The following is a 15,934-nucleotide window of genomic DNA, read 5'->3' on the forward strand; positions in this document are numbered from 1 at the left end:
ACAGAAAGATCTGTGGAGGGAGGCAGAGATGAAAGTAAAGTTGAGAAATGGAAGCTATTTCTAGATCTTATCTGCAGTTGCGAAGAACAAAAGCAGATATGTGGGAGATAGAGACAGAGAAACTCCGTCACAGAGTGCTGTAATTTGAAGACAAAAACACATACATCACCATGTTCAGAGTGTTTGGTCTGCCTTGGGTGCTTGCTTGTTAGGACTATGAGTAGCACTGCAGCTCCCTTTTTATTAATTGCGCAGTGGTGCACAAAGTTTGTTGTTGTTTCTTGTCATTATGCATGTTATACAACGCCATCCCACACACAATACACAAGAAACATGAATTTGTTAGTTTGTGAATCACAGGAACGCTGGTCATTAGTAACCTGGGGCACATAAGTGAAGACTGCTCTCGTACAGTAGGCGTGGCAAAGCAGTGCATGCATGTGGGTACGGGTGTGTATGGCGTGTTGTGCATCCTTGCATACATATAAAGATAATTTGTGAGCAAGAAGTGCCAGAAATGTTTATCTTTTGCATCAGCAGACAAAGTGAGTGTTAGATGAAAAAGCTGTCGTGAAGCAACAAGACTTGCATTAGCAGCCCATCACATTAACCTGGAGAGATGTGTATGACTCAGCTGCCCTGGAAACCAATGTTTGGTGATGATTATGTGAATATAAATGGGCTTAGGAATTAAATAATTGTTAACATTTGTGACCTTCAAAGACCCAGTGTTGCATGTCAGCCTCAGTACTCTGCACGCACAGTTATCGTGTTTCAGTGGTATGCCTCATCAATTAAATAGCGCTTTTCATTGGCATTTTATCAACACCCACACTGTTTGCCACAGCTGCTCGTTATTAAATACAACAAATATGAACTTAGGCGATATACTGTATGTATCCATTTCCCAGTAGAGTTGTGGTTATTAATCTCTGACTCAGTCTTAACTCCCCCACACCCCAGCCCCTCACATTTTTTACACCCATTTTAGGGTGAGGGGGTAGTGGGGCGGGTCTTCAGAGGGAGATAAAAGGTCAGCAGCATTCATCATCTGAATGCTGGGAAACTCAAGTGAATTTTGAGATGCAGCTCAGCACTATGTGTCAACTTTTTGTAGTCATGAATCTGTAATAATTCTTAGATGCCTATTTATTTATTCAGAGTGTATAAAGGTTAGAACATTTTGATCAAAGTATATGATATAGCCATATGATAGTCCGTTGTCTGAGTCCGTTATAGCCTCCGAAAGACAATATGTCGGCCAAGGACGTCGACGTCCACAAGGAGTTGAAGAAGTTAAAGTATGATATTAGCCTGCCGATAATGTCTACATCACAGTGCACGGCCTGTCAGAGAAGTTTAATATTTCCAGTGTTAATATGAAGAGATCTTAAAAGTTTGTTTTGTGTCCTCTCTCCTCTTCTTCACCCCCTTCCAGTGGCCCCCAGTACAGATGACGTAGCTTTGTATGTGGGTATTGTCATAGCGGTGATTATGTGCCTGGTTATCTCCGTCGTCGTGGCGCTCTTCATCTACAGGAAGAACCACCGGGACTTTGACTCTGATATCATCGATTCCTCTGCCCTCAATGGAGGCTTCCAGCCAGTCAGCATCAAGACTGCTCGCAAAGGTACATGTGCGGTGATTGATTTTTATTGTGTATGTGTGTGTGTGTGTGTGTGTGTGCATGTGTGCATGTTATTGGTTCTAGCTTTCCCAGTCATACTTGTATAATAATTGTATGAAGAGGTATTTGAGTGTCATTTACATCACTAGCCAGAAGTGAGTGTCAGATGGCACACCTGTGTTGTGAAGCACTGGCAAAGGCCTGCATTAGCAACCCATAGTATTAACCTGGTGAGATATGTTTGACTCAGCTGCCCTGGCAACGCATGTGTGTCAATGATGATGTGAATGTAAATGTGCTCTTTTGACTGCAGATGAGCAGGAAGCTTGTGAGAGAGAGACAGACGACTGCCAGGATGTTTGTGTGGGCGAAGTGAAGAAACTATTAACATGCTTGTCGTTGTGATGGGAGGCCAATCTATGCACCATCATTAGGACATAATAAAGCCTCTCTCTATGCGGCACATTCAACTGTAATTAGATTTGGGCTGGTGAGGCAGCACTGAAAAGTAGTTATTGCAGGAATGAGGACAGGTGGCTCTGAGCTGGACTAAAAGACAGTTGGAAGGCTGATGGATCAGAGTAATTGGGTTGCAAATATTCAGGTGGAGGTGGTGGTTAGAGGCGTAACAGACAAAGAGAAGATAACGGCAGAGGGATGAAGGTGAAATTTTAAAAGGGAACTGAGAATTGAGTTTCCGCAAATGGCTGCTATGGTAGCAAAAAGCAAGCTGGTACTTCAGAGACAAATACTTGTATGTATTCTCCATGTATTTGCTCCTGTCACTGTCACAGCTCACACACATCAGTTGTATCTAGCTAGAATCTAACAAAAACAAACAAAAAACATGAAGAATCATTTCAACTGGTATTTATATTCTAAAGCGCACTCAAGCCATATGCAAACAATAGGCTATTAGACAATGACGTACTACTGTAATACAACAACCACTAATGGTGTTGCTGCTGCTGCTGCTGCTGCACTGCAAAAACACAAAATCTTACCAAGATTATTTGTCTTATTTCAAGTCAAAAATGCCTTATTTCTAGTCAAAATATCTCATTACACTTAAAATAAGACATGATCACCTCCGAAGTAAATTGTTTTTAGACAATTTTCACTTGTTTCAAGTGAAAATTCACTTGAAACAAGTGAAAATTTGCTTGTTTCATTGGCAAAATTTGCCAGTGGAAAAAGTGAAAATTTACTTGAAATAAGTGAAAATTAGCTAGAAACAAGAAACAAATTTTGCCAATGAAACAAGCAAATTTTCACTTGAAACAAGAGACAATTGTCTAAAAATAAGTTACTTCTGAGGTGATCATGTCTTATTTTAAGTGTAATGAGATATTTTGACTAGGAATAAGACATTTTTGACTTGAAATAAGACAAATAATCTTGGTAACATTTTGAGTTTTTGCAGTGTAGTCAAATATTACTACTACAACTACTGCCACTACAAGTAGTAATAATTATAATATGAATTGCAATAACCCATCATAACAGAAAAAGAAACAGCAACAATAAGATTAAAAACACTATAGACTGAAAATCACCGCAGAAATCTTCCAATGCACCTTCGAATTAAAATGGACTAAAATGAATCCTTCATTAAAGCTTGGTGACTTAGCAAAATCGAGCAAACATATTAGACACCCAACAAAGAAATTAATAGACAACCGTAACATAAACAGAGGCAAAGGCACGAGTTGGATTTGGGGAAATGATGAGCGAATTCATAAGAAAAACAATGTCTAAAGGTGTTTGTGCTGACATTAGCTCAAGAGAACCTCTTGAAGGACTATAGGGAATAACATTCATAATATCTCCAACATTATCATAACATTTCCTCAAGGACAAAGATTCATACTTTAGGGTGACTGTTGTTACCCCTACGGTATGATACAGTATGAGAGGGCAGCCCTTATTGCCCTAAATGTTAGGTGGAGGGATCTGGAAACTCGACCTGGACCTGAAAACTCAGGAACTTGTCTGAAGGAGGGACTTGAAATGTGACGGAGCAATGCCACAAGTCTGGATATAGGATGGGGAAGGGCGTGATCTTAGGAAAAAGAGTGAGGGAGGGACGTGACGTCTGTGGAAAAATGGTGGGGGAATGTAAGAACTCTGAATGAGGGGAAGACGAGGAGGGATATGGAAACCCTGACATCTCTGGGAAAATAGAGGAGAGAAATTCAGGAATTTCTTAGTGTGGGGTGGGAAGGACTCTGAGCTCCCTGAGGGATGTGAAAATGGTGCTGACTTAACTTGGAGAGGCACATGGAGAGCTTGCAAGTCCTGGGATCAAGAGAGGAGGAGGCTCATCTCTCTCAGCCCTCTTCCCTCTATGAGTAGAGGCTGTTGATGCATTATACTCTTGACCTTCACAGCTCTTAATATTCGAATTTTTGGCAGCTTTACTTTTAAGCTGTGGGTCTCTTGGTGCCTCAGCAGGGAGTTTAGTGTCCTTTTGATATGATGAGCAAATATTCATGCAAGAGATGTCTTGCAGAGCCCATACATATTAGCGAAATGTGCAAATTTATTGAAGGAATTCAAGTTGTCACCTATAGCATGATTATATCAAGACATTAATAAAACATTACATTCACACACGGAACTAGAAGAGATGGTCATGCTTCAGCAATGCCAAACATGACTCAACATTGCAGGAGTCATAAGCCCTTATGCTTATTGACAGTTCAGTACATATAGCTAGGATTTCATAGCAAAACTGTCCATGGTGGAATGAAGATGTCAGCCTTACACAGCACCCCTGGGGCAGTTTTGCCTGTGTGGTGGAATGTGTGCAAAATGCAATCAGGATTCAGAATTAAAACTTTTTTAGCATATTGTTTCTTGGTGGTGGTTTCTCTTGATAGGGAATAAATCTAGTGGTGGTATTGGAGGAAAAGCACAATGCATATGTCTGCAGTAATAACCCTATTCTGAAAGTGAGTTGTAGATATAACTAAGTCATATCTTATTCTTATTTCATTCAACTGGTCTTGATATTGGTTTGATTTCCAAATCACACATACTCACCAGCAACCACAATGAATTATCAGACTTTCCTTAAAACTTACTTCTACAAATAGTCATCCTATCTTTTAAAAAAAAAAAAATGTAATAATTAATAGCATAATAATTAATTGTGCTCTAATGGACTGGCAACCTGTCCAGGCTGTTTCCACGCCTTCTGCTCAATGAGCGCTGGGATAGGCTCCAGCACCCCACAACCCTAATTAGGATAAGCAGTTTGGAAAATGAATGATAATTAATAGCTTTTGGCTATTCAAATCAATGGTAGCCCGAAGCAGATGACCAAAGATAGAATGTGATTGTGATGAATAAATAAAAATCCTTTATCATGCATATTTAAATCTGCAAGGATTTTCAATATTTGAAAAATAAAAACTTCTCATATTATGTATTCCATTGCATTAAAAAAATAATTTATTCTAGACCAACATATGAGCCTGCATCCAAAACAACTGTCACGTAAATTACGTTGTTTATTTATTTATTTATTTTGTATAGGCGTGAGAAATATTTAAAATATCTATCTATCTATCTATCTATCTATATATAGATAGATAGATAGATAGATAGATAGATAGATATAAAACCGCATTTCAAAGAAAAAAAAAGAAAACCTGTAACCCAAAAGAGAAAAGAACTAAAATATTCTTTTTCATCACTTTAGACGATTAATCAGTGGAAGGTAAATCCTACCATGCTATCCTACCAGGCAATAATAATAACAATAATAATAGTAATACTACTACTACTACTACTACTACTAATAATAATAATAATAATAATAATAGTTATTATTATTGTTGTTGTTGTTGTTTACATTGTGCATTGTACATAACTTTCATTGATATTGTTGTTTTTTTGAAACTTTGATGATTGGAGAACAGAGGGGGAGGACACTGAGGAGTGTGAGGACAGAGAGGTTTTATGGCCTTGCTCCGCCCACTCAGCAGCTCCTGAACATTCCTCCCTGTACCTGCTTGGTAGAGCTCGTGATGCCATCTGTTGCTCATGAATCACAGCTGAGCCTCTGAGCTCTCTTCGCTGAGTAAAATTTCATAGTGCCGAAGTGCAATTCCTTTATGAATGAAAAATGCAGCTTAGTACAAATTAGCAATATGAGACAGTAGACTTGCTGATTGCTTCCAAGCTATATCTTCAGGGTTGTTTTGGTTTCAAAGCCAGCTCCTCTCTGGTTCTCCACGTCCGTAGCTGGAATGTTGATCACACATCTCTACCTCTCTTAAGCCACAATTCTTCTTGACTCATGTCACTTCTTTCTCTTCCAGCTGACCTCCTGACAGCACCACCTGACTTGACCTCAGCAGCAGCCATGTACCGTGGCCCTGTCTATGCCCTCCACGATGTGGCTGACAAGATCCCCATGACCAATTCCCCTCTGTTGGACCCACTTCCCAACCTGAAGATTAAGGTGTACAACTCCTCAGGCTTGGTCACCCCGCAGGACGACCTGGGAGGGGACTTTTCCTCCAAGCTGTCACCTAAGCTCCCCCACAGCCTTGTGGACAACACTGATAGCACCATGGGCCGTCGCACCCAGACCCAGACCTTGCTCCGCACCAGGGATCCGTCCTGCACTGCCCTGGGTTCCTTCAACTCCCTGGGCGGGCACCTCATCGTGCCCAACTCAGGTAACATACGATGAGCTGTTACCGTATGTTTTCATAAGCATGTTCAGATGTTTATCCAGGCAAAACTTCTTTCAGAACAAAGAGTACAGTACATTTTGTCTTTTTTAAACAAATTAGTGGCCTGCATGTATAACTCTTGTCTTTGCTCATTGGAGCTGTATATTTTCATCCACCCAGTGACGTTCCTTACAGGAGCTTTATCAGCTCTCCCTCTGGTAAAGCTTTACAGAACAGTAGCATATCAGCATACAGCTAATGGGACTTCCTTTGGTGTGGGTGTGTGGGTGTGTGAACATCTGTATACTGTGTGTGTGCGCACATGCTCATAAAATGAAAGGATTAACACCTCTCCTGAGTATATTTCTCGACATGGCAAGGAAATCATCCATCAGCCCCTCTCTCTACATCCCAAAGGGACCACTCTTCATTCATTCATAACAAGCTGGAGATGATGCTCCCAGCAAAAGATGTTACGCTGAAAGTGAAAATGCACTTTAACACATAAAACGTGCATGATGTGGAAAGTTTTAGTGATGAATTCTGACCATGGAAAAGTCTTGCACATAGAAGCCAAAGTCAATCAAATCAGAAGTTGTTTTTTTTTTTACCCTGTTAGCTACTGTTTTTATGCAATATGCACTTATTGAACAATAAATGTCAGCTAAAATATAAAAAATTCTTACCAATAATACCATCATAGACCATCCTGTCCTTTGTCTTATTCAGTTATTCAGTTGATTTACAGTGCATTCAGAAAGTATTCAGACCCCCTTCACTTTTTTCACTTTTGTTATGTTGTAGCCTGATGCTACAATAGTTTTTCTCTCATTAATCTACACTCAGTACCCCATAATGAAAAAGTGACATTGAAAAGACAAAACTGACATATCACATTGACATAAGTATTCAGACCCTTTACTCTGTACTTAGTTGAAGCATCTTTGGCAGCAATTACAGCCTCAAGGCTTTTTGGGTATGACACAACAAGCTTTGCACACCTGGATTGGGGGATTTTCTGCCATTCTTCTTTGCAAATCCTCTCAAGTTCGGTCTGGCTGGATGGGGACGTCGGTAGACAGCCAATTCCAGGTCTCTCCAGAGATGTTGGATAAAGTTCAAGTCAGGGCTCTGGCTGGGCCACTCTAGGACATTGACAGAGTTGTCCCTAAGCCACTCCTGTGTTGTCTTGGCTGTGTGCTTAGGGTCCTTGTCATGTTGGAAGGTGAACCTTCAGCCCAGTCTGAAGTCCTGAGGTCTGTGGAACAGGTTTCATTGAGGATATCTCTGTACTTTGCTCCATTCATCTTTCCCTCAACCCTGACCAGTCTCCCAGTCCCTGCTGCTGAAGAACAGCCCCACAGCCTGATGCTGCCACCACCATGCTTCACTGCTGGGATGGTACTGGGCAGGTGATGAGCAGTCAGTGAGGAAAAACTCAGGAAAGGAAAAAGTTCTGAGATTATAAAGTCACAAATTTCAGAGGAAAAAAACTAATATGGGATTTAATAAGAGGGAAATGTTTTGAGCCCAGAATCCCAATCTTCTCCTCAGCATCTGGACTTTGAAGAGACATTGCTGTGACTTGGGCTGATTCAGAAGAAAACAATATTGTGATTCTGGGCTAAAATCACCAGGATTTACTTGTTACTGAATCCCACTGCAAAGTAGAATTTGATGAGGTCATCAGCTGCACAGCAAGCAGCAGCGTCTGCAGTGTGTGGCTGATCCAACCTTGCAAAGTGAAGCCATGTGGCTCCTTTGCCAAAAAAAAAAAAAAAAAAAAAAAAAAAAAAAAATTCTTGTAAATTGTAAATTTGTGACTTTAGTTTTTTTTTTTCTCAGAATATGTCCCCCATTTCCTTACAATGATCTCTCTCTCTGTACCCCAACATAGTATCCATACCTCCACATACTTGCACAGATGTGACTACTTATAGTTTACTGAGTAGTCTATCAGAGTATGGCTTACACACACAACCTGACTGGCATTGATAGATGCCTAGGTGTGTGTATTAGTTGTGCTTAAACTAAGGTGTAGTGTTTCAGGCCGCTTACATTAGCCATGCTGTCCTCACATCAAGCACATGTGGGCTGTTTGGAACTTGCCACAGATGCGTGTTGACAGGCATAGAAAAACAGGCCGAAACATTAAAGGATACACCAACTTCTCAAGTTTCTTAAGTTTTTTTCTTTTTTTCTTTTTTTTCTTTTTTATCATTCCTGGAAAAAAAAAAAAATCTTCAGCCGCTGGTAGTGCTTAGCCACCTCATCATGTTACATAGGCAGAGGGAGAGCGGAAAAGAGCACATTTGTCATTTGATCTGTTCATGTGTCTGGGTAATGAAATATTTGTGGCACTGACAGGATGGCTGTTTGGTATTTTGCATCCTAAAAGGCATTTCCCATCTCTTTGAAGCCCTGGTATGAGGGAGAGTGGCAGTGTACCAGATATCCCTGTGGTGGGGCTGCGATTGCCTTACTAGCTAGTGAGAGGAGCTGTCTGTCACCTTTTGAAAAGTTCAGTACAAGGACATGGGAAATCAATGAGCTATCTGAGAAACCCGAGAGAGCGAGAGGGAGAGAGAGAAAGGGGGAGAGAGGGAGAGAGAGAGAGAGATACAGAGAGATGTGGGTGTGGGTGTGTTGGGGGGTGTAAAAAACACATCGGACAGGGCATCATATCAAATCAATCTCAGATAGAAAAATTTAAATTGCGCCGGCTCCAGCTCCAGCATGGCAATATGAGAACGTTATGAAGAGTAGCGAGATCATTGATTTTAGAAATGAAATGTCACATCATTTCCCTGTGCCATAGGAGAAGGCAGCAGCATGCCATAGTTTTTATACTTGAGACTGAGGGGAAGTGTTATGATTATAGTCCTCCAAGAAAAAGAACTCGAGCTTTCACTGGGACTTGAAGCCCTCATTTCTAGTGCTGTGCTGCATTAAGATATGACCATCATGCATAAACACTTAATTTATCACCTTTGCTATAGAAAGAACAAATACTACAGACCTTAATTTTAATTTATATGCCTCAGAGGGATTGTTTCTGACATTTTTATCTTTAAAAAAATGTGTTTCTTTTCCCCAGTCTGTGCTTGCTCTGGCTTCATAACCCTCTGTACGCCATCTCTGCCTCTGGCACCGAGCAAATGCGATCATGACAGGCATTGACAGAAGGAATAGCTGTAAGGACTCTGGTGTACATGACAACTCAGAATTCTTATGTATGCGTGTATTTACGTGTGTGTGTCTGTGTATGTGTGTGTGTGTGTGTTTGTGTGTGTGTGTGTTCTCCAGGGGTGAGTCTGCTGATTCCAGCAGGGGCCATTCCTCAGGGCAGAGTGTATGAGATGTTTGTGACGGTTCAGAGGAAGGACAACATGAGGTAAGCAGTGCTGCAACGCCCCAGAGCTGTGTTCACCCCTGTCAGCACCACAGTGTCCCACATACACTGAGACTACTGTCATATCACTACTGAGCAGCATGTGGATGTGCTTGGGTGTGTGTGTGTGTGTGTGTGTGTGTGTGTCTAGGCCCTCAGTGGAAGATGGCCAAACAGTGCTGAGTCCGGTGGTGAGCTGTGGGCCCCCTGGAGCCTTGCTGACCCGTCCCGTCATCATCACCATGCACCACTGTGCCGTGTCTGACAGCCAGCAGGACTGGCTGATCCAGCTCAAGAGCCAGTCACAGCAGAGCCAGTGGGAGGTGAGCTGTGGGACACGCTGTGAAAACACAGCAGGGTGGGGCAGCACTTGATTGAGTTTGCTAATGTTTTTTTGTTTTTTTTGGAAAGCAAATCAGTAATCAGTATATTGTTATTGTGAGGTAGCAGGGACTAGTTAGCAGTCCTTTTTAGGTTGGCCCCTAAAAAGGAGGGTCATGGTCTGAAATTGGATTGCTGGTTGATTTTTGACTGTTAGGGTCCATGTAGTAACAGAATTTTACTTTATAATGTATATGTGAAATAATACATAAAATACAAAAATGTGATAAAATACAGGCATCTGTACAAATCTTTGAAAATATTAAAAATATTTAAAAGTTGCTGTGTTGGCCTGTTGAAATGGCCAAGCAAACAACAACAACAGCTACTACTACTACTACTACTACTACTACTGCTACTACTACTGCTACTACTACTACTACTACTACTACTAATAATAATAATAATAATGATATGTTCTACATGTATTATACATTATATAAATGAAATTTTGCCCATTTGATCATGTGTATTTGTTTAGACCAGTCTATGCTTTCCAAAAAAAAAAAAAAAAAAAAAAAAAAAAAAAAACCCTGCATTTAAAAACAGCAGATAACGTGGGGTTAACAGGGCATGAAAGGGTTGTGGATTACTGCACTCTGCATTTTGCAAAGTCACAGTGACTGGCTCTTGCGTTTGCCTGTGTGTGGACCACGACCTTACGATGCAGGACTAATGTGAGCCCACAGGCTCATCCAGTTGAGAGCCACTACATTAGATAATGTCTGTTTCACTGAACTTGTCCTTAAAAAATGCTTCTCACATTATGATGGAATGGGACAGTTGATAGGATGGAAGTAGTGACAGTTTCTCCCTGCCTTGTGAGGTTCAGCTCACCGAGAACAACAATGATGCAGACAAGTGCTAAAATACTAAACCTCTGATAGCAGGGAACAGGCTGTGACTGTTTTCCCCAGACTGTGTGTGTGTGTGTGTGTGTGTGTGTGTGTGTGTGTGTGTGTGTGTGTGTGTGAGAGTGAGTGTTTGTGTGTGTGTATTGGCATCTCTGTGCCTGCAGAGGTGCAGCCATCATTAACATGGCTGATGGTATTAAGTTGGCTTGCTGAGGGCAGCGGTGTGAATTTCTACCACCTCTCCCCTCTCTCGTTTGCTCCCTCTGCTCTCCATCTCTCTCTGTGTCCTTCTGTCTGTCTCTGACAACATTTCCTCTCTCTCTGAAAAAAACATATACACATACAAACAAGCACGCAGTTAATTCAAATCAAGAGATAGAATATACACAAACATGTGCCTCCATAACAGAAACTGCAAGATGTCAAATATCTGCATCTACATCGCACCTTCACAACAGTGTTACAACTGTCACTGTAATAACTTCCCACCAATGTAATAAACCATTAATGTAATAGCAATTTGCACCGTATAAGCATATATAGTTGCTCATAATAAATAAATGTTTGTGTTCTTTAAAAAGTCTAACTGAGTAAAAGGCTTACACAATCCTATTCACTTTTCAGTGTTCACCAAACACCCCTTTCATGCAAATCTGTGGCTGGGTGATTGTTATGTATGCTTCCTGAAATTTATTTTGGAACCACATTTCACTTTACTGAATCTGGTTCTTGGTTCTTTGACCAAAAAATTTGGGACTTGATAATCTCAGAATTTTCAGTTTTTTTTCTATCATATATATGTGATTTTTTTCTCATAAATTTGCCACTTTAATTCCTCATAAATGTATGACTTTAATCTCAGACAGTTTCTGGGTTTTCTCTCCCAAATTTGTGACTTCATAATATGAGAAAATTCTCAGTTTAACTGATTAATTTATTTCATGCCATCATACACCTTAGTAGTAGTAGTAGTAGTTTTATTTGGTCATTTGAGGGTGAGTTAATACACTACAATTTTCTTTCAGTTTCTTAGAAAGAACAGACCAAAAAGGTGTAGGCTGAAGCCTAAGCTTATTGTGCCTACCCTTTAGACCCTTAAATATCTTCTTACTAGAAAATACAACAACACAATCAGGACAAGAACAGAAAACAAACAGTAGACAGAGACTAACACAAAACAAAACAAAACAAAACACAACAGAAGAAAAAAAACAAAACAAAACAACTAAAAGGAAATGAAACAATATATCACTGGAATTTACAAGACAAGAGAGAAATACAGAAAAGTACTAGAAACTAGCCTTTACGTTATGTATATCACACTATTGCTCTATATCTGGCTATTATATTTGATCTGTACATCTTTTTAAATTTATTTATTGAACTACAATTTTTTAATTCATTATCTAGTCCATTCCATATTTTTACCCCTATAACCGATACACATCTATATTTGTTATTTATTCTTGCATTAGTTTGTTTGAAGATGGCAGTTCCCCTTAAGTTGTACCGGCTCTCTCTATGGTGGAACAGCTCCTGAATACAGCACGGAAGCAGATGATTATGTGCCTTATACATCATAATTGCAGTATTAAGTTCAACTAGATCTTGTAATTTTAAGGTTTTTAATTCAATGAATAGTGGATTGGTTGGCGCATAGAAGTCAGATTTGCTAACAATTCTAATGGCTTTCTTCTGTAGTAGGAATAAAGGATCAATGGCTGTTTTGTAATTGTTCCCCCATACTTCCACACAATAGCTCATGTATGGGAGTACGAGGGAGCAATACAGCATATAGAGTGAGTTCTGGTTTAGAATGGTTTTCATTTTGTACATTACAGCAATGGTTTTGGATATTTTTGACCTTAAGTTTTTTATATGTGATTTCCAGTTAAGTTTATTGTCAATTATGATACCCAAGAATTTTGTCTCATACACGCGTTCTATTTCTTCATTATTAATCATGATTTTAACCCCTCTGTCTATTGATTTATTACCAAAAATGATAAATTTTGTTTTGCTGATGTTTAGTGACAGTTTATTGACATCAAACCATTTCTTCAGTGTATTTAGCTCATTTTGAACTGTATCCAGGAGCTGGTCCAGATCTTTTCCCGAGCAGCACAGACTGGTGTCGTCGGCAAACAAAACACAGCGCATTTTTATTAATATATTACAGACATCATTTATGTACATTATAAACAGTTTTGGACCCAATACCGAGCCTTGGGGGACTCCAAATGAAATGTGTTTTTTGTCAGAATCGACACTGTTCATATGTACATACTGTAGTCTTTCACTAAGATAACTTTTAAGCCATTTATTTGCGATTCCTCTGACACCGTATCTTTCCATTTTTTTTAAAAGCAGACCATGGTGGATCGTGTCAAATGCCTTTCTTAGGTCAATAAATACCCCTACTGTATATAGCTTGTCGTTTATTGCCATTGATATCTGTTCCACCAGATCCATGACTGCCATTGAGGTGGACCTGTTCGATCTAAACCCATACTGATGGTCGTTGATTAAGTTGTGTTTTTCAATGAAACTGTCAAGCCTGGCTACAAACAGTTTTTCTAGAATCTTTGAAAATTGAGAGAGCAGAGAGATAGGTCTGTAATTTGTAAACTGATGTTTGTCTCCACATTTAAAAATTGGAATTATTTTAGCGGTTTTCATTTTGCTTGGGAAAATGCTTAGTGTAGTCATAAAATAAAATGACTACTAGGTAGTTATATATAGGACAAATACCTCCCCTCCCCTGTCAGGTGAGCATCTGTCATGTTAAATCCAAGTGTCTCAATTCATGATTTTTCTTCCATGTTTCTGCCCACCAAAGGGCTACCTGGTTGATTTTCCCATTCCCTTCTTGCCGCTTAGACTATGGCTTTCTGCCAGCTCATCACTGAATAGTGGCTTGAATAGCATCCTTTTCAGGAGCTGTTTGCTTAATCTCTACCACTGATATCATTCTACGGCATTCAGACTAGAGGAAACCTGCCCACATGCCATTGTGACTTTGATGAATTGCTCAAGAGCAGCCGATAAAGCCCCAGTGTAAACTGAGTGTAAACTGAGTGTGTTTTAGGGGAGAAATAACTATTGATTATATCTCTGAACTGCCTGAAACGTGGATAGTAGCAAATATCTGGGACAGCAGCATTTTGCTATGTATGGGGCTTCTGTTCCCGCTGCGGCCACACACCAAGACATATGTGCGGTAGTGTGAAATATTGCTTAATACGACAGCATCCGTATTCATGTCCACAGTGGAAGCATAAGACAGAGAGAGGAGGGGGGAGTTGTTGGCTGACTTGTTTGGAGGAACTTATAATGTGCAAATATATGTTTATATCATCATCTTCACCCAGCATGAATAATAACAAAGTAAACCGTAATTTTTCCAGCCATTCTTGAGCACCACCCCGACACACCCACCCACCCACACACACACACACACACACACACACACAGTGGCATGAGGGAAACATGCTTGTGCAAAGACAATAAAGACAACAGGTCATAATGAGGAATGTGGGGATTTCTCCATCACTAATTCTCTTACAAAGATTTATCCTCCCACACTACTAAGAACTCTCCACTGATGAAAGCAGTGAGGAAATTGTAAATAAATTCTAGCGTGTGTGTGTGTATGAGTGTGTGTGTGTGTGTGTGCGTGTGTGTGTGGTGGGGGGGGTGCATGCGTGTACATATTTGATTGTGCATGCACTCGTGTATGAAGCCGAAGCCTACTTTTCCGCTGTAAGTTCTAATTATCCTCCCAATAAGGAGCCCTAGTGCCATCCCACAGGAGCAGTTAAAGAGTCTAATGATCAGCCATAATACTGCTGTTAAACGGCCTAGCTCACAATAAAATACTGTAATTCCTCTTCTGTCTCTCATAATGGGCTGAATTAATGCCAATGTGCTGCTCACAGGAGCGTTAGGATTATAGAGAGAGAGACAAAGACAGAGACATATAGAGAGAGAGAGAGCAAGATGAGAGATCAAGGGGGGGATAGACAGAGGGATTGAGACAGAGAGGACAGACAGATATTCAGAGAGAGAGAGAGACAGAGAGAAACAGAGAGAGAGAGAGAGAGAGAGGAGGGGGGGTGCAAGGCTCCTTAGCCTCAGACTCCCATAATGAAAAAGAAATATGTCCTGGCATGAGCCCTATTACAGGGGTCAACTATAAATGGTCTGGATACTCATTCTCCCATTAGCTCACACACACAATGGCCGAGTGAAAGAGGAGATCATCCTTGATCAGCCTCTCCCCCCTAGGATTACCAGTAACTCACTCTCCCCTTAATTAGAGCCTTGCTCGCCCTGGACAACCCATCCCAGCAGAGTGTCTCCTCACCAGGTGTATGTGAAATGGTGCTGAGAAACTCTTCAGCACCATTTCTTTGACTTGCACTTGTTGGAGAGGAATGAGTTGGATATCTACATCGCTTCCAAGTGGAGGGTTGCTGTTACTGCTTTTAACCACACTGTTGTTGTTTCTCCATTGTCATGCTGTTATTGTTCATATTTTATGGGGCACTTTGGATTTCATTCCTTGTAGATAGGCCCTAGTTAATTGCTCATTACTGTGTTATGCAGTCTGCTAGGATTGAAGGAATACTCTGTTGCAATTAGCAGCAACATTCAGAGGATATTCTGCCAGATCAGACTTCTCCCAGAAGACCATCCACTCCTCAGATTCTGCTGGAAAAACCTGAAGCGTATATGGATTCAAGGTCCTCCCCTTCAGCACTACCTGCAGCGCTTGCTGCACCACTTTTGCACTGCAAAGGCACATCAGAGGATGCAGCCCAGGGAGGATGTAAGAGAGTCAATCCTGAAGTCTACTGTCCTCAAAGTCTGGCCTCTGAGTAGAGACAGACCAATTAATTGGCCGGCCGATTAATCAAACAGATATCTGGCATTTTGAGATAATCAGTGTTGACCGAGATCTACACTCACAAGGTGGCAAAACAAAAAAATG

General features: G+C 40.6%; 1 protein-coding gene across 1 annotated transcript in view; it reads left to right on the forward strand.

Annotated features, from left to right (window-relative positions):
- Positions 1–15,934, forward strand: part of unc5cb (unc-5 netrin receptor Cb) — a 124,944-nt gene that overhangs the window by 98,595 nt on the left and 10,415 nt on the right. The window contains exons 9-12 of the mRNA XM_030064819.1: positions 1,439–1,630; positions 5,956–6,318; positions 9,622–9,709; positions 9,858–10,029. Coding sequence (XP_029920679.1) covers positions 1,439–1,630; positions 5,956–6,318; positions 9,622–9,709; positions 9,858–10,029 — 815 coding nt within the window. The remainder of the gene's footprint in view (positions 1–1,438; positions 1,631–5,955; positions 6,319–9,621; positions 9,710–9,857; positions 10,030–15,934) is intronic.

The sequence above is a fragment of the Myripristis murdjan genome, chromosome 12, assembly GCF_902150065.1.
Source record: "Myripristis murdjan chromosome 12, fMyrMur1.1, whole genome shotgun sequence".
NCBI classification, from domain to species: domain Eukaryota; kingdom Metazoa; phylum Chordata; class Actinopteri; order Holocentriformes; family Holocentridae; genus Myripristis; species Myripristis murdjan.